Source organism: Pantherophis guttatus, chromosome 4 (assembly GCF_059756535.1).
Source record: "Pantherophis guttatus breed Tessera chromosome 4, ASM5975653v1, whole genome shotgun sequence".
Classification (NCBI taxonomy): Eukaryota; Metazoa; Chordata; class Lepidosauria; order Squamata; family Colubridae; genus Pantherophis; species Pantherophis guttatus.
This window is the reverse complement of record NC_142066.1, coordinates 82228-105335: the sequence shown is the minus strand read 5'-3', so window position 1 is coordinate 105335 and position 23108 is coordinate 82228. Positions and strand designations below refer to the sequence as shown.

Genomic DNA, 23108 nt, shown 5'->3' with positions numbered 1-23108 from the left:
AATCAAAAAAAAAAAAGAAAAGAAAGAAAGAAAGAAGGGAACTGAGCTCTTTCTTGTGCTCAGCTCTGAGGAGGATTTGATGCTGGTCTCCTCCTCCTGTATTACGGGGAGCCTAGAAACAACTGGTGGTGGGGAAGGCACAGAGTGGTTTGAGGGGAAGCAGATGTCTTTCTGCAGGGCTGGGCTGCTGCCACCAAGCCAGGGTAGCAGGGCCTCCACATGAAGGCATGGAGACTGGCAGTAGATGGCGAGCCCCCCACGATCAGACCCACCGACCCGCCAGAGATGGAGAGCATGGCTAATCCTGGAAGCTGGTCTTGGCCTGGCTGCCGGCTGCCAGAGCACCTTTTACAGACCCTGGCTGCTCCTCTTTCAAAAGCCCCCTCCCCATTTTGCATGGTCTTTTTGGGAAAGCCAAGGTGCTCAGTTCGTAAAGGCAGCCTGGCTGGAAACAGTAGGCAAGAGAGCTCCGGGACTCGTTTGCCTGCCAGGTCCAAGCAACACCCACTGTCTGCCTCTCAGGTGCTCCCCCACCCAGCGGGCACTCCTCCGCCTGCCAGATGCCCAAATCTGCCAAGAGCCCAGCAACTTCTGCACTGGCTGAGGGGGGGGGCCCTCCGGCACAGTAACCCTCTGTCACCCTAGCCCCACGCTCTCTTCCCCCTGGCTCTCACATGGCTCTGGATCCCCACCGGCTGCCAAGTTGTGGTTTTTGCTCTCCAGCAGCCCCGAGTACAGGAGGTAGGAAGGCTGAAGACTTCCAGGGCCCTTGCCCCCTGCCCTGTCCCCCTGGGCTTCCTCTACCCTCCACGGCATTGAGTACTTCACTTTATTTCTTCCAAAGGAAATGTCACAGTTGGGTACCTGGCACACAGGACTGTTTGTGCAGCAGCCCAGGAGTTTGCCCTCCTCCCCACAAGAGTCCGACAGCAAAATTGCTTTTAAGGTGGGGCTTTGGCATCACCAGCCTTTGATGCCAGCTCTGCAGGGTCGAGAGTTCCACTCCCAGCCATTCTCTGGGCACCACTCTGATGCTGCCTGGCAACGAGGGAAGCTTGAACCCAACACTTCCAGAGCATCTTTGATGAAAGCTGCCCTAAAAGACGGTGCCGGCTCCTCCTGCAGCTGCGCAGTCCTTTCGCCCGGCCCAGGTGTGGCTCTGGGTGTCCCAGGCCAGCCCTTCATGCCCAGCTAGGTGAGCGTCAGGTGCTTGTCTTGGGGCAGCCCATACTTGGCCTTGTGCTCCTCAAAAAGCCAAGTCAGCTTTTCCAAGTACGTCTCATGCAGCTCATCAATGGCTTCTCGTGATGGATGGGGCATCTTGGGCACTGTAATCGGAGCTCCCACTAAAAGGTAGGGGGCAGGAAAGACATGAGAAATGGAATAAATAAAATAAACGAATGAGCCATCAGATTGCCCGCAAACAGCTCCCTTTGAGGCACCAGGGAGAAACTCCCTTTAGTAAGAAATGAGGCTGAGGGGGTGGGGGAGACCCTGGACTGCCCCTTCTTGCAGCCAAGTGAAGTCAAGCAGCCCCAATGCTCCCTCCTCCCCCACCCAGTAGCTCCCTCCTCCGTCTGAGGCTCTGGGGAGGCCTGAGCTGCAGGAGTACCAGCCTCCCTTGCATAGGGAAGACCTACTGAGCTCAGTCAGCAAGAGGGCTTCAACAGCAGGCTTCACCCCATCAGCAGAACCATTATTGCTAAGAGCCTCAGCCCAGCCAGGCAAGGTCAGGGTCAAGTCCTGAGGGATATTGGAGTGCGCTACATAAGCCTGGAGTGGGCCTCACTCCCCAGAGAACTAACTAGCATTAGGGCACAGGGAAGAGTGTCTGCTGGAAACTGCCAGCCGCATCAGCCCTCCCCCTTCATGTGGTCAAGTGTCTGAGCTGCCTTGTCCCACAGCATTGCAACACAGCATCTCCAGCCCCCTCCCCCGCCCCGCCTGCAAGGCCCCAACTAAAGTCCAAGGCTGTTGTCCCACTGAGGGGCTGGCTCAGAGGGGGTTGCAACACAGAGACTGGCAGCTGGCTGTTGCATCACCAGAGGGAAGTCACTTTGGCTTGGATAAATGCTGGCATATCTGGGGGAAAGTGCTAGGAGACAGTTGCCCAAGATGGAGGCAGCCCTGCCCAAGTGGGGGTCCTGTCATGGACAGCCATGACCAACAAGATCCAAACGGTTCCCCAGCAACTGACCAGCCTAGCATCCCCTGGGAGCTGCAACAGACACACTCACCAACTGTGTAGATGGGTCTCCGGAAGGGCAGCAGGCCGAAGTTGTATTGGAAAACGCCTCGAGCATGGAAGAGAGGCAGGGCCAGCCCTATGACCCTCTGAAGCCGTTCCTGCAGCCTGCGGATGATGGAGCCTTGCGGGTTAGAGACTTGATTGAAGAGCTCGTTCTCCCCGAAGGAGAAGACTGGCACCAGCGCTGCTCTGCAAGGAGGAGGGCAGCGCTCTGGTCAGAGGGAGGATACACCCTGCCGGTTGAAGCCACTCCTGACCATGCCCAGGTCTCCCACTCCTCACCCCAGCCTTGCAGTGCTGTCAGAGGCCCCCTGCCCCTCACCCGTGTCGCAGGGCCATCTTGATGAAGCCTTTGCGACTGCGTAGCTGAAGGGTCAGAGCCCCCGGGCGAGCGTCCAGTGACTCCGGCGGGCCCCCCACGGCGATGACGGCCACCTGCCCGCCGCCTTTGTGGCCAAGGAGGTAGGAAGCACTGGTCTTCTCTGAAGAGACCAGTCCTAAAACGAAAAGAGCAGAGGGGCTCAGAGCAAGTCTGCCCTGGCCACCGTCGCTGCCTCGCAGTCCCTTTGTGCCTAGATGCCCAAGAGCTCACCCCCACTCATGATGTAGTCACGGAAGAAGGGGACCTTGAACCAAAAGGGCAGCATCAGGAGGTGAGGGGTGAGCCCCGGGAATAGCTGAGAGAACCCCGTGGCTTCAGTGCAGAAGTTCCCAAAGGCACCGGCCACCAGGACGCCGTGGGGGTGGAAGCCGAAGACGTAATTGTGGGAAGGGTCCAGCTCTGCCGTCTTCACCAGCTGCCAGGGAAAAAAAAGTACAGAAAAAGTCAGGTGGAGAGGAGCGCTCAAATTACTGAAGTATAGTGGATCAGGAATGGAGGCAGTGGCCCTTCAGATAACAGACCCTGCAGTTTTCTACCCTGGGGTGGCCCCTGGGGAGCTGCCAGGGCTGCCTGCATTTTTCCAAACCAAAAAAGGCTGAAAGGAAAGAGATTCCCCCAAGCAGGGAGGCTGCTAAGACTTTGACCGGGCACAATATCCAGGACTGCTTGCTTCTCCACTCTGCCCAGCTTCCCCCTCAAAGGAAGCCCTGCAGCAGCCTCCTCAGGATGCCATTCAGCTTGGCAGACGTGTGTGTGTGTGTGTGTGTGTGTGTGTGTGTGTGTGTGTGAGTGAGTGACTGGGGAGCATAGCCAACTGATGAAGCCTGAGATAAACTCTTGCTTTAAGGAAGTCTGGGAGCACAACTTTAAGCCCAATAGCCCTCAAAGAGATGAGGGGTGGACCCCAAATACTTTTGGGGAGCCCAGCTTCAACCAAAAAAGTTAGTTTCAAGGCTCTGTCTTCTAGGGGGTGGGTGTCTCTCTCTAGGAGCGCTTGGAAGGCAACCGAAGTTCACAGAAGTATTAGCAAACTTAGTGAGCTCCGTCTTAAACACTCCCACCCGCCACCCACCAAAGAAATGTTCAGAATAATGCTTGCAGTTAAAGAAACAGATCCTGATCTGCCCAAACAAACAGAAGGAAATTTTATGCCAATGAAACATTTGCGGCTAGCACTTTCATGAAGTAGTTACAGATGGGACCATCTAGATTGGTGAGAATCAATGTGAGCAAGCAGGGGATCAAAAAAAATAGTAAATAAATTGATTTAACAATCCAGCAGCACAGCTGCCTGAATTCTGACTGTTAGTTACATCTCAGGGCTACCAATTAAAAATGACACTATTTTAGAATATTTATAAGCAAAACAATATTTACAATGGCATTTACAAACCAAATTGTCACGTTTAACTGGAGACATAAGAGGAAACTTACAGCCAAAGAAAATGCAAAAGATCAGAGAACAATGGTCTTCAAGGGTGGCCTGTTTAAGCTACAATCCAAACTGCTTCATGGAATTCAGTAAATGATTCCCAAATTATGAAATTAGTGGATCATTTCATATCAGATTTTCACCATCGCAGTCTGCCTATTATACCAAGACGTTTTAAACTCCTTTCCTGGCCAAGCCCCTTTATTGGAGGCTTTTCATGGGGGCGGGGGGTGGTGGTGGTGCCCCACAGAGGTGGCAAGCACAGAGGTGTGTGGGTGTGATCCATCTTCCCCGCCAGGCACCCCAGCTGGGCCACCCCAGCTCCCCTCCTGTCACACCCCTCCTTCTCCAGGCCCAGCTAAGCTGTCCAGGGACGGAAGCCTCCCCCTACCCAATTGCAACCGAGAGTTTATCACTTTTAATAAAGGATTAGACTAAAAAGGGCCGACACTTTCTGACGGGGGAGGGGGAAAAGGGATGGCATTTGCGTAAGGGGAGGCTACGGAGCAACACCGGCTTGATAATGGAGGAGAAACCGAGGTTTAGGCAGTGCCGTTAAAAGGAGGGCGACCCCGCGGCGCTTGGCTGGTTTTCCTCAAGAAGTTCCAGCGCCGCTTCGGGCCCTGCGTTCCCCCGGCCCGCAGCACTTCATGGCCAAGGCAGTGTTGGTGGAGCCGGTGCCCCCCCCCCGGAGAAAGTGGGTGTCCCGCCAGGCCTGACCCCCACCCCCCCGCTAGTACAGGGAGCCTCCCGGTTCCTCTGCTCACCGTGATGGGGAAATAGTCCCGGAAGTATCGCCAGACAGCCCAGCCGCGGACCCAGGAGGAGCGGCGCCCGCCGCGAGACGGCGTCTCCCAGTCCAGGTAGAGCCAGGCGGCGTAGCCGAGGGCCAGCAGCCAGCCGTCCCCGAGCAGCAGCACCAGGTAAAACCCCAGGCAGCACTGGGCTATGAGAGAGGTAGCGGGTGACCATCTCCTCCGCCTCGCCAGCCCCCGAGCAGCGGCAGCTGCGGCATTCTGCACGTGCTCAGGAGCCCGCCGCTCCTGCTGCTCCCGCCCGCAGACAGCCCCCGCTGAACGGAAATGGCAGCGCCCTGCAGGACTGGAGCGGTCGGGCTTGGGGAAGGCAGCCCCGCGTGGAGCAAGGCAAGCCGCCGCCCCAGAGCTCGAGTGGCCGGCAAGAGCCGAGCCGAGCCGGGCGCTGCACCTCCCCGCCCGCCTCGGCTTCCCTTCGCGGCTGCCCTGGTCACGACCGCCGGCCAGCGCTGCCTCTCCTGCTACCTCGGCCGCGGCCGGGACACACCCAACTTTGCCGCCGCCGCCGCCGCCCCTTGCCAAGCTGCCGCCGACGGCACCATCCCGTCCTCACCCAGCGCCAGGAAGGAGAAGACCCACTGGAGGACGGCGGCCGTTTGGAGGCGCCGCCGGAGCGGCAGGCGCAGCGGGGCGAACCGGAGCCACATGGCCAGCGCGACGGGGTCTGACGCCTACAGGTTGCCCCCGAGCGCAGCTGCAGCTTATCACGGAGGGACGAGCTCCTCCTCCGCGAGGCCCCGCCCCGCCCCGCCCCGCTCGCCCGCCCGCGAGGTGGGGTGGGGGACGCTCCCCGACGGCGGCTCCGGGCTGCCTTGTCTTAGGCGAATCGCAGCCGCTCAAACGAGGCGGCGCGGGGAAGGGGGGGGTGCTGGAGTGGCCCCAAACCCACCGGGAAGAGCTCCAGGCGAGCCGCTGACCTTCGCACAGCCTCCAGCACGCCCCCCCCCCCTCCCGCACGCATGGTAGAGAGTTGGGTCTGAGCCCAGCCGCTGCTATTTCTGGCTTCTCCCACCCCAGGCACGGCTGTCGGTGGCGTTTTCCTCTCCCCCACCCCCCGGTTTTGGGGTCTTCGCTGGCGGCTCAGGTGGAGAGGCACCGACCCCCTGGCCCTTCGCCTGCAGCTTTTCTGCTGGGCCTTCTCTTCCTCAAGGGAGCCCCCCCCCCACCGGGGAGGCCTGGATCTCACTGCTGTACCTGAGGGTGGCACTCTTCGAAGACACAAGCTGAGCTTCACACACACACATACACACACACACACACACACATCATCACAAGGGGAGCAGATGTAGTTTCACCAGTCTGTGAACCACCACCATGTCGAATGTGTGCCCAATGTCTTTCACCCCTAATAGCTTACATCACCCCTTTCCTTACACCACTCCAAATGAGCTAGCAATCCATGCTGACTGCTGGCCAGCCCAGCCTCTGCTTGGTTCCAGAGGAAAGAGCAGAGACAATCCGAGGTTCCTCTGCAGAGGCTTGTGGCTGAGTTTGAGGAAGGCAGGGGTCCTTCTTGGCCTGCAGCCAGGAGTCAGCTTTCTCTCTACACTAAACGCTGGCCTCGTTCCCTGGCCTCGCTGGATCTCTCTGCTGACCTTGGGGGCCCCTGGCAAACCCACCCACCCCCTTTGAGAGAGTTTGCTTGTGGCGAATGGGAAGGAGACCCTCTTTACCCCCCCCAATAGGGAGCAGCTCCAAAGAATTGGACCAGAAGCTGCAGCCCTGTGAATGGGGTGGACTTGGGGTGGCGCTCCCTTGAAGGTGTGTGACATATGGACTGCTGTTCTGGGCTGGAGATTTTTCAAGGGGAAGGGGCTCAATGCTAGGCCCCCCTTACAGCATCTGATAGTTCGTGGGAAGCTGGCCAGTTGGGTCAACCTGTGGCTCTTGGAGCCTGAAGCTGAGTACATCCAGAGGGGGAACTGCACAAGAGGAAGTGGCAAGTAGGCGGGCCCCATGCTTGGCAGAGAGAGGGAAGTGCATTCACCCTTTCTAAACACATAGCTGCTCCCTGCAGTTTGGGGAGAACACCACTCCTCCGCCACCCATCATGGCAGCTGCTCCTGGCTGGAGAGAATCTGCCCCATGGCAAGGGGATACCTTGGCATCTTTGAAAAGCAACAGAAATCATGGTTGCTGGGCAGAATGGCTCTCTGTTCTTTCCAGGATCAATGGCCTTGGGAGGAGTTGCTGTGGAATATGAGCCTTGGGGTAGGAAGAGGACCCAGACGGGCACTTTGGGCAACTTCTGCATTTAGGGCAATGACAGGCTCTTTCTGTATGCTCACGGAATAGTCTCCAAGGCCAGAAAGATGGGCCTGACTCTTTCCTGCCAGAAGTGTTGCAACAGATGACATGAAGATGGCCTCTGCTGTGCCAGCTGGAGCTGGGCAAGGTTTAATGGGCGCTCCCAGCCTAGGAGTGGGACTGGTGAGGGCAGAAAGAGGCCACAGACATCAGAGGGGCCTCCCTGGCTGCTCCTTCTTCACCGGTGCTGCTGCTCTCCCGAGACTCTCCCTTGTTCCTCTCTGGGGAGACTTGAAGCAACAGCAGCAGTACCACGGTAGATGGCGGAAGAAGTCTTTCAGCAAAATCAGCAGAAATTGCTTGCAAAAATGTGTTATTAACTTTATTAAGGATGAACAGAATGTATATATTGATCACACTTCTATACTACAGAATACTACAGAATAGTACAAAATACAAACTGTAGAAGGCTGCAGTTTAGAAAAATTATAAAGAGAAATCTAATTTTAAACTAGGCCAGCTTTTAAGATCATACTCTGAAAACTTCATATCCAAGTGTCGATTTTTTAAAAATACTAAACATTTGCATTCTTTTTTGTGGCAGGAACACTTCTGTGTAACTCAGACTAAACTTGTAAAAAGCTAGATCTTCAGGGAGGCAAGTGCCCCCAAAGTGGGCATTAGGAGGGGGGGTGGGGGGTGGGTGACTAGAGGACAATTGTTTGGTGGCTGCCATGTGTCCTTCTGAATGTGCTTCCTAATAGCAGCCCCCTGCCCTTTCTCTCCTGCCCAACGTTCTGCAAATACTGTAGCCTGAACCATCCATCTGGAAAGAACAGGCAGGGCACCTTTGGAAAAGGGGCAGGGGACCCCAACCTTCTCCTCTAGTCTGCATTGCCTGCCTGTCTGCCTACTGCGGGGAGGGAGAGGGGAAGGGGAAATACATCTTTGGGCAGAATGGGAGTTGCACATGGACTGCACTGTCTTCAGGGACATCCTTGCCTGTTCCCACGCTCACAGAGCCAAGAGGTCAGAGCTGATGCAAAAGGGTGGAAGCCAAAGAGTAGGGTTGGGAGTCACTGGCTGTGGCAACACCTGTGCACCATGCTACCAAAATGCAGGTGGGCTGATGGGTCAGCAGTATCAGAAAATGGCCCTAAAGCCAGCATGGAGATGGTCTTGGGAAGACAAGGACACAATTCTCCTTCTTCACAGGTAGGTGCTTGGGGCTGGATGAAGGTCACGCCCGAACTTTAATTGCTGAGAGAAGGGTTGGAGGGCAGAGTGCCAGGAGGTGAGAAGGAAAGACATGGCCAGAGGTTGCTCCCCTCCCTGGAAAACCAAGTCTGTAGGCAGTCCTGAAGTGTGAGGCCAGCTGGCTTCTTCTGCACTGCCTCTGTTTATGGAGGCTCTGCCTTTCTAGAGGATGGCTGTTACTGTCAGAGTTTAGGCAGTGTAACTAGTATTATGAGATAAACCCAGGAGGAAAACCCTGCACACAGCACACAGAGCCTTTTAGATAAACAACTGGTTTTATCTACAGTTGGAATGTTTACAAACATATACGTGGTTAAATACCTTTGCAGCAGCATTCTGTCCATCAGCCAGACTAATGCACATTTTCCTTGCTGGTTTCAAACCAGAAAACATGTGGATCATTAACAATATGTTGGCTTGCTCCACTATCCAAGAGCCACATATTCCTGTTGTGTTCAGTTGTTGATGCTACAAGGGAAAACAACGCTGGAGAACTGCTCCACGTTTGCTGATTAATTCTCGCTGCCTCTCTGTTCCTCCTCTCAGGACAGCAACTATGGAGATGTTCAGTAGAACCATGTGTAGCATCTCTTTGCAAAGTTAACTCTTTCAGCTGCTCTGCCGGCATCCTGGACTGTTGCAAATGCTGGTTTGTGCTCTCTCCTCCCTTTCCTCTCCAGCCATTTCTGCTCCTCCTCCAACAAATGACCAGTCAAGTACACCATTGTTGCATGGACTCAAGAGTGTTCACAAGAATGTCCCATGAATTATCCAAGGAACTAAGGACCACATACACCTTGTGTGCTTCCATATATTTCATTCCCCTTTCTTCCAACTTGAGGAATGTCCATCTCATGCTCTGCAAATGTGTGGACACACACTCTCCTGGCTTCAGCTGTTTCTTATACAGCCACCTAGTCAGCAAAACTTTACTGCTCACAGTCTCTCTCACATACATGCTTTGCAACGCCTCCCGGCACTCTTTCGCATACTGGAGCCCCCTCACGTGTATTAGCTGACTGTCCTCTAGGGCAAGAATTATTCTGGCTAATGCCTTTTCGTTTCTTCTCTGGTCCCCATCATCCAGGACTGCTGGTGGATTAGTAACAATCGTCCACAACTCCTTCCTCGGTAGGTACATTTCCATGTTCACATTCCAAGAGAGGTAATTTGTCTCATTCAGCCGACTGAGTAAATGTCCTCCCATTACACTGATGGAGGCCATACTGCCTGCTAACCACGATTTAAACCATTTACTCTGGTGCAAGCTCACACTGGGATTCTCTTCTCTCTAGTTACTCTCTAGTTACTATTCACTCTGCCCCTCTCTCTGGACTGGACCCATAACCTGTCAGAGTTTAGGCAGCGTAACTAGTATTATGAGATAAACCCAGGAGCATAAAACAGCACACAGCGCCTTTTAGATAAACAGTGGTTTTACCTACAGTGAAATATTTACAAACATATATGTGGTTAAATACCTTTACAGCAGCATTCTGTCCATCAGCCAGACTAACCCACGTTTTCCTTGCTGGGTTCAAACCAGAAAACATGTATACATTAAATACTGTAACATTAGAGAAGCTGCTGTAAAAGGGGAAGGTAATGTGTATGTACCAGAAATAGACGCTACATTGTACAATGTGTTATATGTACCTGCTTTTGAGCATAATTTATTAAATATATCTATGTTAGACAGGCAGGAGTATGAAATAATATTTGCTGGGGGATTATATACAATTAAGAGAATGATAGACAGGTAAATAAACCAAAGTGAGGAAACTTTGATAAGCAGGCAGATAAACCAAAGTGAGCAAAGGGAAAGAGAAAGCAAAGGTATCCAGCCAAGGGATGGTAAACAGAATGTAATGGAGATTAATGAGAGAGTGTACAGTCAGTAGATAATAACCGTAGGAGTAGGTCCAGCTATAGTAGTAATGATGTGTGTAGCAATGAGAGCAGGAACCGAAGCAGGAGGCACATCCATAATGAAAACAGAGAGCAGCGTGCATATGTTAAAGCATACAGCGCTAGATATGAACCCCAAAGATACCATGAAATGGTGTTATAGAAAAATATTACTGAATGTAAATGTAAATGAAAACAATGCTGCATGTATAATAATGGTGACAGGAGATCGCATTAGGAATGGAAGGAAACATGTAGACGTTGTAAACCATGTAAAAATAATGTAATGGTAGAAAAACTGTTTTGTTAAAGAGTTTGGAATATCAGCTGTACAGCTTTAACTGGGAAGAGTGTCATGGTATGAAGAGTTAATCGCTGTAAACTGGTAAGTTGTAAGCTGAGGCAATGGGGAAGCTGAGGCAATGGAATGAGGCAGCAGGGTCACTGCCACTTTAAGAAGCTGGGTCAGAAGCTGCCTATATAAGGGAAGTCATTAGAGGGCGTTTCCTTCTCATGCATTATACTTTTTGTTTTTGTAGGGTGTATCATTGCTCTCCCTTGTATCAGTAGCTGTATAAGGTATTTAACCACGTATGTTTGTAAATATTTCACTGCAGATAAAACCACTGTTATTTATCTAAAAGGCTCTATGCTGTATTTTGCTCCTGGGTTTATCTCGTAATACTAGTTACGCTAAACTCTGACAGTTACCCACTGCTAAGGCACCACCTCTTCCTCCTCCCCCATGGATGTGCCCAGCTCTTTCCAGACTCGGCAGCCGCTCTCATGTTTCCCTCAGAAGTATTTCTAAATAATAAAATTTTGTGTGTATGTGAGGATAGTTTGGAAAAATCCAGTCAAAAGTAGTATGTATATGACCCCTGATCCCCAAATGTTAGCTTCTGTGGGGTCAGGCTCAGGCTCAGGCTCAGCTTTTCAGAGTTAGGGCAGGCCAGCTTCATGACCCTTGGCATCTGCATAAGGGGGAGGGGGAACTGGCACAGCAATTGCCAGTTGGAGCTGGGGTCTCATTGCTGAAAGGGAAGAAGAAAGCAGCCAGGAATTGCCTGTGCTCGGTGTAGCGCTCAAGGCAGGTGCAGCAATGAACTGTCATGAAAATATTGTTAACCAGACAACACAGCAGATTAGAGGGTGTGTGTTTGGGGGAGGGAATCTCGGTTCCACTCAATCCCAGGTGATTTGAGGTTTTGGAGCGCTGGTGTAAATTAACTTAATTCCTGGCTGAGCCAGATGAGCACCGAGATTTAACAAAAGCTGGTTTTGCCTTGACAGGAGCCAATGCCAAAGGGCACCCGAAAAAGCAGAGGCCACGGAGGATGCTGGAGCTCAACAGAAGGTGAAAGAACATGGAGATGAGCTCCCCCACCTATGTCCCAGGGAGCACCAACCCCAATTAACCTCCAGTAGGTTAATTTTCCTTCCTAGCCAGACGTTTTTTTGACTCCTGTCCTCGGTTCCCGCTGCCGTTCAGCCTCTGCTCCCCCACCCCGGGGCTCTGGGCTGATGCACCCGGAGCGATTCTCCGACAGCTACGCGGCCAACCTCTCAGTCCGACGTGATGAAGCGGGGGAGGGGGGGGGCAGCCAGTAGGGTCTTTCCGGAAGGGAGGGGTGCCTCGAAGTCGTCTGGGGTAGTGTTTCAAGAGGCTCCGCCTGCAGAGCCCCCAAACCCGGGAGGAATCGGGCCTTCCTTCTTCCCTGTCTGGGATTTGCCGTGGGACTCTTCCAGGGGTCCCACTCCAGCGGCCCTAGTCCGGCGGGTGGGCCGGCTTCCTCGCCTCCCCCTCGCCCTGTGAGTTGATGCGGCCTCACAATGCCTCCCCCCCCCACCCCGTCGCGCTCCAGCCTCACTAGATAGCGGGCATGGGCAATCATGTCCTGGCAGCCGAGCCTGTGCCAGGAGGTGGGCGACGTGGTGGCTCGGCTCTTGGGCGGCGCGGTGCTGCTCTGCGTGGTCAGCAACGCCATCTTTCTGGTGAGGAAGGGGCCCCTCCCGCTCGCCTTCCTGCCTTCGCCCGCAAGAGAGAGGGGCCCCAGGAGCCTCCTCCCAACGGGGAAGGCCGCCCCCGTCTCCGCGCGCGGGCGGGCGGGCGGACAGACCCCGACTCGCCGCTCGCTCTCTTTCCAGTTCTACCTGCCCTCCAGGCGCAGTCGGGGTTCGGACGGCCGGTGCCAGGCGCAAAGGAGCGAGAGTCGCCAGTGCGCCGATAGCCGAGGTTTGGGAGCCGGGCCTTTGTAAAGGGTGACCATGCGGCTCGGGGGACGGCGGGGAGAAAAGCGGGAGGCGGGAGCTGCAGCCTTGCCGGCGGAGAGAAAACCGCCGACAGACAGAGCCGGCAGGAGGGGCGCACTGAGCCCGCCGGCACCCTGGCCTCTCTCCCTCTCCAGAAGGCGGTCAGGCCGGCCAGCGGGCCTCGCCTGCGGAGCAGCGGAGCGAGGCCCCCTCGACGGACCGCAGGCGATCGACGGCGGGTCAGAGAAGCGACAGCGGCCCCAACGGCTGGTTAGGCCCCGCGGCCGCCCGGCTGGAGCAGAGAAGGAAGCCGATGGTTCTCTTCGTCCCCGAACAGCAGCTTCCCGGTCGCGCTTCCCAGGCAGGGGGCAGCCTCTGGCCTCCCGCCCCCGATAAGCCGGCCCAAGCGATCGCTCCCGCCCGCCGGTTGCACGAGGCGGGCCTTGGGAAAAGCGGGTCGTTTCCGAGGCAGCGAGAGCTTACCGCTGGGCCCCCCCGCGGGCAGTAAAGGCGCTACCGGCAAAGGCCGCAGTGGCTACGCGTCCTTCTGTCAGCAGCGCGCGGAGGGGGGGGGGCGCAGGGACGACGGGACCCCGAGACTTAACTCCCTGTCTGCCCACCAGCGCAATTTCCACCACGCCCCCTCCCCCCCCCCCCCCAGAGCCAAGGCTGGGGGATTAGTTAGCGGGGAGCTTGGGTTCCTAGCCCCCAGGCAAAGACTCTGCCCCCCTCCCAACAAGTGAAAAGGTTGGCCCTTGGTCTTTAACAGCAGCAACATGATCCTGACTAGGAGGGGGGAGACAGCTTGGCCTGGCCCCCCCCTGCAAGCCTGAAGCTAGCCTTGTACTGAAACTTGCCTTGAGCTCCTGGATTGTATCTGGGGCAAAGAGCACCTCAGTGCTGGGCGCCTGGAACCCTCTCTCGCCACTCAGGTCATGCAACCTGCTAGTCCCCGAGCAAGCCCCCTCCCCCAATGCTGTTGAACAGACATGTTTATTAGGCACTGGAAAGTATTTACAGCAAACGTGTTTTGTCGAAGGCAGCGGAAGGACCACCCTTGCTACTCCTGCAACAAGGAAACCCGTCGCCCCCTTTCTCTCCAATTTCACACAGGTGGGCAGGATGAAGGGTCAGTCCTGGGTGCAGGGCAACCTTGGCCCACAGAGGTGTTCTCCTACAGCATCGAGAGGCTGGGTCGCAGGAATAGAGCCCTGGACTATTCCCTGCCCACCCATAGATGGCAGGTGGTAAATTCTAGAGGAGGGGCTGTGGAGACTCAGGCACCAAGCCGTGGCCCCCATTGGTGGCTTTGGTGAGGAAAGCAGTGGCACTGGTGGTAGTGCTGGCACTACCTGGCAGCTGGGGGCTGTTGCTGCGTTCCTGCTTGAGGGGTCCGCTGGCGAGTCCCAGGCTCGGCGGAGCAGAGGAGGGGGAGAGCTGGGAGGCCCCCCCTTTGCCCTCTGTGGTGGGTGGTAGAGAAACCACAATGTACTTCTGGACGCTGCCTGAGATGGGGGGACTGGGGGCTGCCTGCCCACCAGAAACCAACTTCACAAGGGGTTGTGTGCTGGGCACGGTGCTGGTGACGGGCGAAGTGGAGGTGCTGGCTGGGCCACCGCTGAGAGTGAACACCTGTGAGAGCATGAAGGTCATAAAAAAGCATGTCTGTCTGTCTGCCTGCCCCCCCCACTGCCCCCGCCCTCCCCAACATACCTGCTGGGAAGTGGAGGTGCCAGAGGCGGAAGACATGACAATGAACTTGGTGGGAGGAGGCGAGGGCTGTGTTGGGGTGGCCGGCCGGGTTGAGACGAGAGTCTGCACAGGGAGGGTGATGGAGCCGGGCACCTTGATGATGCTGGGTGCCCGGGTGGCACTGCTGCCTCCCTGGGCTGCCTGGGAGAGGGTCAGTGTCGGGCGGGGCTGTGCAGGAGAGAGGAGAGGAGCCGATGATTAGCTCTGCCTCTTGCCAGGCTCACTTAGGAAAACCAGGGCAGACGAGCAACGGGCAATCTACCTGGGTGATGGTCAGAGTGGTGCGGTTCACCTGCTGAGCCTGCACAGCTGCCTGGGCCCGTGCCTTCACCACATTGGTGCACAGCAGGGGGCCCAAGGCGCCATACTCGGCTCGGTAGGCCTCCTGGTTATCCGGAGGGGGACGCAGCTTGGCTAAGACGGGAGCACAGTGCTTCTGTGGGGTGGGAGCGAGAAAGGAAAAGATATGCAGCAAAACTCCCAAGGAAAGACCACCACCCACCCAGGCGCACATAAGTGCATCCTCTTCTCCAGAGGGCAAGCAGCCCCCCCCCCCGATGAGACAACTCGGCCTCTTCCAATGGACTGCTTGTGGGAGGGTCGCCTTCCCTTACCAGAAGGAGACTCTGAACATGGTCAGCCCCAATCTTGTCAATATTGCTGACCACAGGACCTTCCAGGATGCTGCGGACACGCTCCCCCTCCACCTGCAGCCGCGGCAGGATGAGTGTCTTGATCACCTGGAGAGAAGATCAGAAGCAGAGTCTGGGCCTCTGGCCAAGCTGGCCCAAGGGGACCCGCTCCTGGCTCCACCCAGGCGTCCACTCACATCAGGTCCCAGCTCCGCCAGGCCAGCGATAGATCCATACCGCGTGGTCCAGGGCGTCTTCTCGTCCACCCAGCTCTGGTGAGCAAAGGAAGGGGAAGAGGCGTGAGGAGCAGAAGGAAAGCCAGGGCTGCCAAGTGCCCTGAACCTCCCCATGCCCTCACCTTGGTGAAGGTTTTGGTGATGCGTGACTGGATGTTGTTAGTGGTGGTGCTGAAATTCTTGCAGATTTGGGCGATGAGCCGAGCGGCAAAGTCTCGCAAGGCCCAGTGGTTGTCAACATCTGGCCTGAGGCAGAGCTGGCGGCTGACGATGCAGGTCATGACTGCTGGGATGATCTCATGCAGCTGCAGCAACAAATAGGAATGCAGAGGCCCATCAATGCCAGTTTCCCTCTCCTCCCCCCCTGGCCCAGTGCTAGGGAAGTCTCTGCTGCTCACATATTTCTCCAAATATAGGGTTGGGTTGTCCATCAGTGCCTTGACCATTCGCATGAGGTAGATCAGAAGAGCCAGATTGTTCTGCACCACATTCACCCGCACCTGGAGGGGCAGGAAGGTGGTCACAAGGTCAGTTTCCTGGCAGATGCTGCTCCATGTCCACTTTCCCCAAGCAAAGGTCTTTCATCTGGTGAAAGCCTGGCCGAGGAGCTGGCCAGGCTCAGTCTAGGGCAGTTCCAAGGTGCCATCCGGCACTGGTGGATAATCCTCCTTATGTGGTCTAAGCTGCCTGGATGCTCGATGCTGGATCGGACAGGAGATTGTGATGAATTCTGAATATGAACAGGCCTACATGTGGAAAACTCTTAAAAATATCACCAGTTACAGCAAACCTTCCCAGGCTGAAGAAAATCAACAACTGCCAGATGACCTGAACGTGTTTTACTGCAGGTTTGAAAGGAAACTACAGCCACCTATCTCCACAATCCCCATCCCAGACAGACCAACAACAGCCAAGCCTCCTGCAACTGATCCCATCCCATTGGGTTCACAACCCCTGGTGATCACAGAAAAAGAAGTGCAAGATCTATTTCACAGACAAAAGCCAGGAAAAGAACCAGGCCCAGACAAGATAACTCCTTCTTGCTTAAAAGTCTGTGCTGACCAATTGGCCCCCATTTTCACCCATATCTTCAATAAATCACTAGAGATGTGCCATGTTCCTTCTTGCTTCAAACGCTCCACTGTCATTCCAGTGCCGAAGAAGCCCACCATCAAGGAACTGAATGACTACAGACCAGTTGCTCTAACATCTGTAGTTATGAAAACCTTTGAAAGGTTAGTTATGTCCCATCTGAAAACCATCACGGATTCGCTGTTAGACCCCCTGCAATTTGCATACCGAGCAAATAGATCGACAGATGATGCTCTTAATATGGCTCTGCACTACATCCTACAACATCTTGAACCTCCAAAGACTTATGCAAGGGTTTAATTTATTTATTTATTTATTGGTTTGATTTATATGCCGCCCTTCTCTGGAGACTCAGGGCGGCTTACAATGCATTAAGCAATAGCCTTCATACTTTTGTATATACCTGCTTAGTAGGGCTTTCGCCCCCCCCACCTCCAAAGTGGTGTCCTTTTTTATACAAAGTCAGCTTATTGCATGCACAATCCAGGTCCTCATTTTACCTACCTCGAAAGGATGGAAGGCTGAGTCAACCTTGAGCCTGGTGAGATTTGAACTTGCAGTAATTGCAGGCAGCTGGTGCTACTTAACAGCACTTTAGTCTGCTGTGCCACCAAGGCTCTTTGTAGACTTTAATTCAGCATTCAATACCATCATACCGGACATTCTTCTAATTAAACTAAATCAGCTAGTGGTACCTTAACACACTTGTAAGTGGATCACAAGCTTCCTAACAGAGAGGAAGCAGCAGGTGAAGCTAAGCAAAATCACACCAGATACCTGTAAAATTAGCACAGCCCCCCCCATGTGTGCTTTCTCCACTTCTCTTCTCTCTCTATACCAATGACTGCATCTCAAACGATCCATCTGTTAAACTACTGAAGTTTGCAGATAATACAACATTGATTGGTCTCATTTGAGACAACGATGAATCCGCATACAGACGGGAGGTTGAACAACTAACCTTATGGTGCAACCGGAACAATCTGGAACTGAACACACTCAAAACCATAGAAATGGTGGTAGACTTTAGGAGAAACCCTCCCATACTACCACCTCTTACAATACTAGACAACACAGTATCAACAGTAGAGACCTTCAAATTTCTAGGTTCTATTATATCTCAAGACCTAAAATGGACACCTAACATCAAAAACGTCATCAAAAAAGCACAACAAAGAATGTTCTTTCTGTGTCAACCTGGGAAGCTCAAACTGCCCAAGGAGCTGCTGATACAGTCCCACAGAGGAATTATTGAGTCTGTCATCTGCACCTCTATAACTCTCTGGTTTGGTTCTGCAACCCAACAAGACAGACAGAGACTTCAGAGGATAATTAGAACTGCAGAAAAAACAATTACTACCAACCTGCCTTCCGTTGAGGACCTGTATACTGCACGAGTCAAAAGGAGGGCTGTGAAAATATTTACAGACCTCTCGCATCCTGAACATAGTGTTTCAACTCCTACCCTCAAAACAACTCTATAGAGCACTGTGCACCAAGACAAATAGATACAAGAACAGTTTTTTCTCAAACGCCATCACTCTGCTAAACAAATTCCCTCAACACTGTCAAACTGTTCACATTAGGCTGCATTACTATTGGTCTTCTCATAGTTCCTGTCGCCCATCTCCTCCCACTTGTGACTGTATGGCTGTAACTTTGTGGCTTGTATCCTTGCAATTTATATTGATATTGTTTCCTAGTATGATTTGCTTATTGTATGACTGTCACTGGGTGATGTGCCTTGTGATTCTTGATGAGTGTATCTTGTCTTTTTATGTACTCTGAGAGCATATGCACCAAAGACAAAATCTTGTGTGTCCAATCACACTTGGCCAATAAAGAATTCCCTTCCCTTCAAATATAAATTGACCCATCTTTGCTACGGTGGCTTCCCAACTAGGAGGCTCTCCACATCTGAGCCAAGGAATGTATAACCAAGCTACATCTCAGAGCCAGAATGCTGGCCCAGAGGGTGCACAGAGGGTGCACTCTTCCCAATTGCAGAGACCTCCTCGCTCTCCCAACGCTTGGGGCAACGCTGTGAAGAAGAAAAACAGCTTTTTCTGCCTTGGCCAAGAATCAGCTCAGATCAGGGATTCTGCTCCAGGGTTGCTGGCTTCCGAGCATCTTCAAGCAGCCAGTTGGCAACCTTGGGATCCCCAGGTATTCAGGATCCTCCAAGAATCCACAGGAGGAAGGGGTGGTTTATTACTAAGAGCTTAACATCAGACAGAACTGCTTCCTCCTCCCGAAGTCACTCATAAGTAAGCTGGCTCTGTACAACTCTTCTTGCCTCCAAGAAATTGGGACAGCCGCCACCCCTTAAAGCAGCTGAAGGCACAGAAGACCACAGACAGCAAGGACACAGGACTGCCTCATCCCTCAACCACCACCTGTGGCTTGGCGCCACAGCAAAGATCTGGCAAAGGGAGCAGGAGCCCCCACCCTTTCTGCTTACCCCTTCAGAAATGAATGTGCTGAATCGGGGTAACATCTGGTACAGGCCGGGGTCTGTGGCAATGCTTTGAAGGGCTTCCTAGGGAGAGAAAAGGGAGGAGGAGGGAAGGGAGATAAGAGCCGAAGGAGGGTATTGTGGAAAAGGACATATGTGGACACCCCCCCCCCCCAAGAGACCATTGGCAAGAAGCCTGGCCAGTTCCAGGGGAGATGATCAAATGCCATTTTTCGGGCAGACGAGGGAGATTCCACCCATGCCTATTAAAGGCCAAGGGATAGGAAGCTGGACTTGGCAGAGGGTGGTATCTGGAACCTGGCCTGGAGATGCTCCGCAGGCTGCCTCGCCTTGCAGAGGTAAACAAACAGTTGTTTTCTCCAGCATGTGAGCTACCCGAGGGTGAGGGGAGGGAGCAGCATTGCCTGCAGATGGAGTGGTCCTGGCTGCTCACCGCTCGCTTTGCTTCACAAGATCCCACACAGGCTTCGGTGATCTCCTTGTAGTACAGCTGTTGTTCCACAGAGAGCTCGTGGATGCTGCGTGGCTTCAACTTCAGGGGGGCTCCTTCCAGAAGGGGCCCCTTCTTCTCTTTGCCTGTGCAGATGGAGAGAAGGCAAAGATGGGCCCTAAATGTGCATTATCCTCGTCTCCCCTTCCTATTAGGAGGGACCGGCCAGGGGCCACTGAGAAGACGCACAGCCTTAGCCCATGAAGCATAGCCACAGGAAGCCAATGGTGCATGGCACATTATCAAGCAAAAAGCACAGTGCCTAATTGCCACCATGATAGACAAAGGTTCCTCCGGGGAGGGGAGGGGAGGTGGAAGAAGGCTGCTGCTGACCTGTGGGAGATGCCCATCTCTATGAAAGGCTTCCTGATCAGCACTTGCCTGCCACTCCTCCACGAAGCCCCCCACCTGACACAGAAGTTTGGATGCCTGGTAAAGCCAGATTCTTTGTCAATAGTTTGCAGGCCCTGGCTGGAATGGTCAAAGGTGACCACTGGTATTTTCCTGAAGATCCAGGGAGGAAAAAAAGTACCTCACTCTGGGATGGCCAGTTCTCCGTGGGTGCCAAGCAAGGGGGCTTAATCTCTGCCCCTTACTCCCCATCCTGCCTCAGCCATGCTCAGGCTGACCTTTACTATCGGCTGGGGTGGCGCTCTGTCCTTTGCCCTTGAGAGCACCCTCCTCCTCCTGGCCCGGCTTGGCTGCCTTCAAAGGCTCGGTGGCCTCAGCTTTCTGCTGCTCCTTGGGTGCTGCAAAGAGAAGAGATGGACTGGGTGTCAAGGTCAAGCAGCAATGGTTGCCAAGCCAGTTCTTTTGCTTGAGGCAGGAAGGTGCCTGCCCTGCTTTGGAAACCAGGGTTTGTCACTCACCCGGGGGTGGATTTTCTGGGATCGCCGGTTGAACTCCCTCAATGCTCAGCCAGTGTGCTATTAGAAAAAAGGGAGAAGCTTCAAAGAGAGGGAGATCTCTGTAACGCTGCCAAGAAGAGACCAAGCCAGGATTTTGCAAGCCCCTATCCTGGCTTGGTCTCTTCTTGGCAGCGTTACAGATTCAAATTGGAAGACAGGTCAGGGAGGACAAAAGTTAACAGCTTATAAACAAACGTAAAGCAGCACAAACTCCAGGATGCTTCAGTGCCTTCCAGTTTGGATGCTTCTGCATTGGCAGCTGCTCTGCTCAACAGCGTAATACAGCTGGATGCTGCATGTGCAACAGGTCCTCTGGCTGACACCTGCCCTCTTGCTGTGGCCAAAAGAAAGGTGGGGAGGAGGAACCTCCAAGAGAGCAGAGGAGCCCTGCTGCACGCCATGCTCTGACTACAGTACACCCATTGGGGCACCCTCCCCCAACGCATCCATACAGGTTGCAAGAGTGGGTGTCTGCCAGCCCATTTCCTCAAACAGGGACTTTCCCAAGAAGGCAAACAGGCTGTGGCCTGTTTCCAGCTGGTTCCCTACAAGGCCGCTATGGACTCCCCCTGGGGAAAGAGAATACACAGCATACAAGTAGGCTGGCTCCCGAGGAGGGACGCTGCGCCCCATCCCCTGGCATGGGGCACCCCTCCCAAGAGACAGGCATCTCTATGCCCCCCTTTGAGCTTCACGTTGATGTTAGAAGCAAAGCAAAGCCCCTAATCAAGACTGGAAATCGGGAGACTTTCAGATCTGGGGGAGCAGGGCTGGGGGGAAACGTCTGCAGCAACCAAACCCTTGTGGCATCAGGCGATGCATCAATTTGCACATGCCCCAAAGGCATTTGGTGGCTGGAGTGGGTGTTGGGGTGGTGCCGTGGGAGCCCCGAGCGCCCCCTCACCCTTGAGGCAAACGTCGAGGGGGACGCGGGGGAGGGGCGTGTTGATGATGTCGCTCAGGTCCATCTCCTTCTCTTCGTAGAAGTAGAGCTCGCGGCCTCCCCCGCTGGCGTAGCGGAACGGGATGAACTCCTGCGTGTGGAACCCGTAGAGCGGCTGGAGGAGGAGGAGGAGGAGGAGGAGGAGGAGGAAGAGCAGAGCCGGGTGAGCGAGGCGGCCCCGCGGTCGCCCTCCCCCCGCCCGACCCGCTCCCCCCCCCCCCGGGCACCTCCACGTTCTTCAGCTTCAGGGCCAGGTCGACGTCGCCCATGGTCAGCAGCTGCCGCTTGCCCATCCGCATGAACTTCAGCGCGTCCTGCGGAGAAGGAGCCGGTGGGCGCCGCACGGCGGGGGGTGGGAGCCCCGCGGAGGTGGACCCCCCGCCCCCCCCCCTCTGCCTACCTGCGCGATCTCCTTGATGCGGTAGCTGACCTCGTCCGCCAGCAGCTGGCAGGTCTCCTCGGGCACCTGCCCGATGCCCACCGACTCGGCCACCACCTTCATCGACTCGGTGGGCAGCTGAGCGCTGCCCACCTTCGGCTTCTTCTCCTCCGCCATGGCCCGCGCCGCCACCCGCGAGCGAGGCCGGGCATTGGTCAGCCGAGCGCGGCGCCCGGGTGACGTCATTAGGCGCCGCCGCCGCCGCGCTCGGGCGGGGCATGCGCGGTGTGTCTTGGGCGGTCCGGCCTCCCCCGCGAAGTCCGGCGGCGGCGGCGGCGGCTCCATGGCGAGGCGGCGGCCGGCCCCGCTGGCCCTGCCCGGCTGCCCGTACTCGGTGTCGGTGGTGCAGGAAGGCTACTGCCGGGCGCAGGCGGACGGCTCCACCCTGGCGGACGGGACGGTGACGCTGGTGCTGGGCCCCCGCCTGACCCTGGTGGACACGGGCGGGCCCTGGGCCCGTGAGCGGCTGCTGGCCGGCCTGGCGGAGCGGGGCGTGTCCCCGGGCGACGTGGCCCACGTGGTGTGCACCCACGGCCACTCGGACCACGCTGGCAACCTCAACCTCTTCCCGCGGGCCGAGCTGATCGTGGGCACGGACGTCTGCCAGCCGGGGGGCCGCTACCTGCCGACAGGGCTACGCCAGGGCGCCCCCTACGCGATCCACGCGGGGCACCTGGAGGTGCTGCCCACTCCCGGCCACACGGGCAGCGACGTCAGCCTCTTGGTGCTGGGCACTTCCCTGGGCAGCGTGGTGGTGGCCGGAGACCTTTTCGAGCACCAGGACGACGACGGGGAGTGGGCGGCCCTGAGCGAAGACCCCGCCCGACAGGCCGAGAGTAGGGCCCGCGTCCTGGGCATCGCTGACGTCATTGTGCCCGGCCACGGGCCCCCGTTCCAGGTGTTGAGGGAGGGAGCCGGTGGTGCGAGCTGACGGCGGCGCTCCATAAAGGGTTGAATCGAGGCGAGTGGTGGATCTTTCCTGGCTAAGTGGCTGGTCCCCTGGTGGAGCCCTCCCGCCTGGCGCATTCATTGACCCCAAAAGCAGCTGGGTTTGGAGACTTCCATCAGGACAGTCACTGACGGGCACTGTACCTTTCCTGGGGCTTTTTCAGGCAGGTTCCATAGCAGGAACCAGCAACCAATAAAGCTTGGCTTGGGGCCCAGTTGAGGGGAATGAAGTTGTCTGCTGGCTCCTTGAAATGATGGTCGGGTCCAAAATGACAAGGTATGACCAGCTAAATAAAGAGTTGCAGCTTTTGGCCAGACTCGGGTTTGGATATTTATTTATTTATTTATTTATTTATTATATTTCTATACCGCCTTTCTCCCGTAGGACTCAAGGCGGTGTACAGTCAAGAAAAAATATAGACACACAAACATCATAAAATTGCTAATTAAAATTATTACTTAGTTTGGTCAATTAAATAAAACCCAGAATTAGATAACATTTAAAAAATCATTCACATGTTCATACGTTTAGCCCCGCCTGTTGGAACATCAGGGTCTTGAGGGCACGGCGGAAAGCACGGAGATCAGGGATATTCCGTATCTCCGGGGGCAGTTCATTCCAAAGGGCTGGAGCCCCCACAGAGAAGGCC

At 55.1% G+C, this 23108-nt stretch overlaps 4 protein-coding genes across 5 annotated transcripts; 2 read left to right on the top strand and 2 right to left on the bottom strand.

The window, feature by feature from the left end:
- Positions 1–815: 815 nt before the first annotated feature.
- On the bottom strand, positions 816–5715 carry LOC117673432 (2-acylglycerol O-acyltransferase 2-B-like). The gene is made up of 6 exons (XM_034430804.3): positions 5431–5715; positions 4830–5008; positions 2841–3045; positions 2571–2745; positions 2238–2437; positions 816–1346 (listed from the first exon to the last, which is right to left on the bottom strand). The coding sequence occupies exons 1-6, from the start codon at positions 5522–5524 to the stop codon at positions 1192–1194; spliced, it is 1008 nt and encodes a 335-aa protein (XP_034286695.1). The 5' UTR covers positions 5525–5715; the 3' UTR covers positions 816–1191.
- A 2928-nt stretch (positions 5716–8643) lies between these two features.
- LOC117673428 (uncharacterized) lies at positions 8644–13069 on the top strand. 2 transcript variants are annotated; one of them, XM_034430796.2, is made up of 3 exons: positions 8649–12284; positions 12438–12525; positions 12698–13069. In XM_034430796.2, the coding sequence occupies exons 1-3, from the start codon at positions 12183–12185 to the stop codon at positions 13048–13050; spliced, it is 543 nt and encodes a 180-aa protein (XP_034286687.1). In that variant the 5' UTR covers positions 8649–12182; the 3' UTR covers positions 13051–13069. The 2 variants fall into 2 exon arrangements, with proteins under 2 accessions (XP_034286686.1, XP_034286687.1); XM_034430795.2 differs by having other exon boundaries at positions 8644–12525.
- Positions 13070–13516: 447 nt separating this feature from the next.
- Positions 13517–21648, bottom strand: TAF6 (TATA-box binding protein associated factor 6). Its single transcript, XM_034430791.3, has 14 exons — positions 21472–21648; positions 21299–21385; positions 21033–21186; positions 20090–20146; positions 19850–19969; positions 19164–19306; positions 18716–18793; positions 15561–15662; positions 15285–15467; positions 15124–15198; positions 14909–15034; positions 14557–14730; positions 14256–14462; positions 13517–14174 (listed from the first exon to the last, which is right to left on the bottom strand). Exons 1-14 carry the CDS (start codon positions 21625–21627, stop codon positions 13797–13799), a joined length of 2040 nt encoding a protein of 679 aa, XP_034286682.2. The 5' UTR covers positions 21628–21648; the 3' UTR covers positions 13517–13796.
- A 59-nt stretch (positions 21649–21707) lies between these two features.
- Positions 21708–22775, top strand: MBLAC1 (metallo-beta-lactamase domain containing 1). The gene has a single exon (XM_034430797.3). It carries the CDS (start codon positions 21794–21796, stop codon positions 22439–22441), a length of 648 nt encoding a protein of 215 aa, XP_034286688.1. The 5' UTR covers positions 21708–21793; the 3' UTR covers positions 22442–22775.
- Positions 22776–23108: the final 333 nt, after the last annotated feature.

Excerpts from the sequence above, each read along its gene's own strand:
- LOC117673432 (XM_034430804.3), bottom strand. The coding sequence starts at position 5,524 with ATGTGGCTCCGGTTCGCCCCGCTGCGCCTGCCGCTCCGGCGGCGCCTC. Across the intron at positions 5,009-5,430 it reads CTTCTCCTTCCTGGCGCTGG|CCCAGTGCTGCCTGGGGTTT; the intron begins GTGAGGACGGGA and ends CCTCTCTCATAG. Across the intron at positions 2,438-2,570 it reads AAGATGGCCCTGCGACACGG|AGCAGCGCTGGTGCCAGTCT; the intron begins GTGAGGGGCAGG and ends TCCTCCTTGCAG.
- LOC117673428 (XM_034430795.2), top strand. The coding sequence starts at position 12,183 with ATGTCCTGGCAGCCGAGCCTGTGCCAGGAGGTGGGCGACGTGGTGGCT. Across the intron at positions 12,526-12,697 it reads CCAGTGCGCCGATAGCCGAG|AAGGCGGTCAGGCCGGCCAG; the intron begins GTTTGGGAGCCG and ends CTCCCTCTCCAG.
- TAF6 (XM_034430791.3), bottom strand. The coding sequence starts at position 21,627 with ATGGCGGAGGAGAAGAAGCCGAAGGTGGGCAGCGCTCAGCTGCCCACC. Across the intron at positions 21,386-21,471 it reads GCATCAAGGAGATCGCGCAG|GACGCGCTGAAGTTCATGCG; the intron begins GTAGGCAGAGGG and ends CCTTCTCCGCAG. Across the intron at positions 14,175-14,255 it reads GCACCTCCACTTCCCAGCAG|GTGTTCACTCTCAGCGGTGG; the intron begins GTATGTTGGGGA and ends ATGCTCTCACAG.
- MBLAC1 (XM_034430797.3), top strand. The coding sequence starts at position 21,794 with ATGGCGAGGCGGCGGCCGGCCCCGCTGGCCCTGCCCGGCTGCCCGTAC.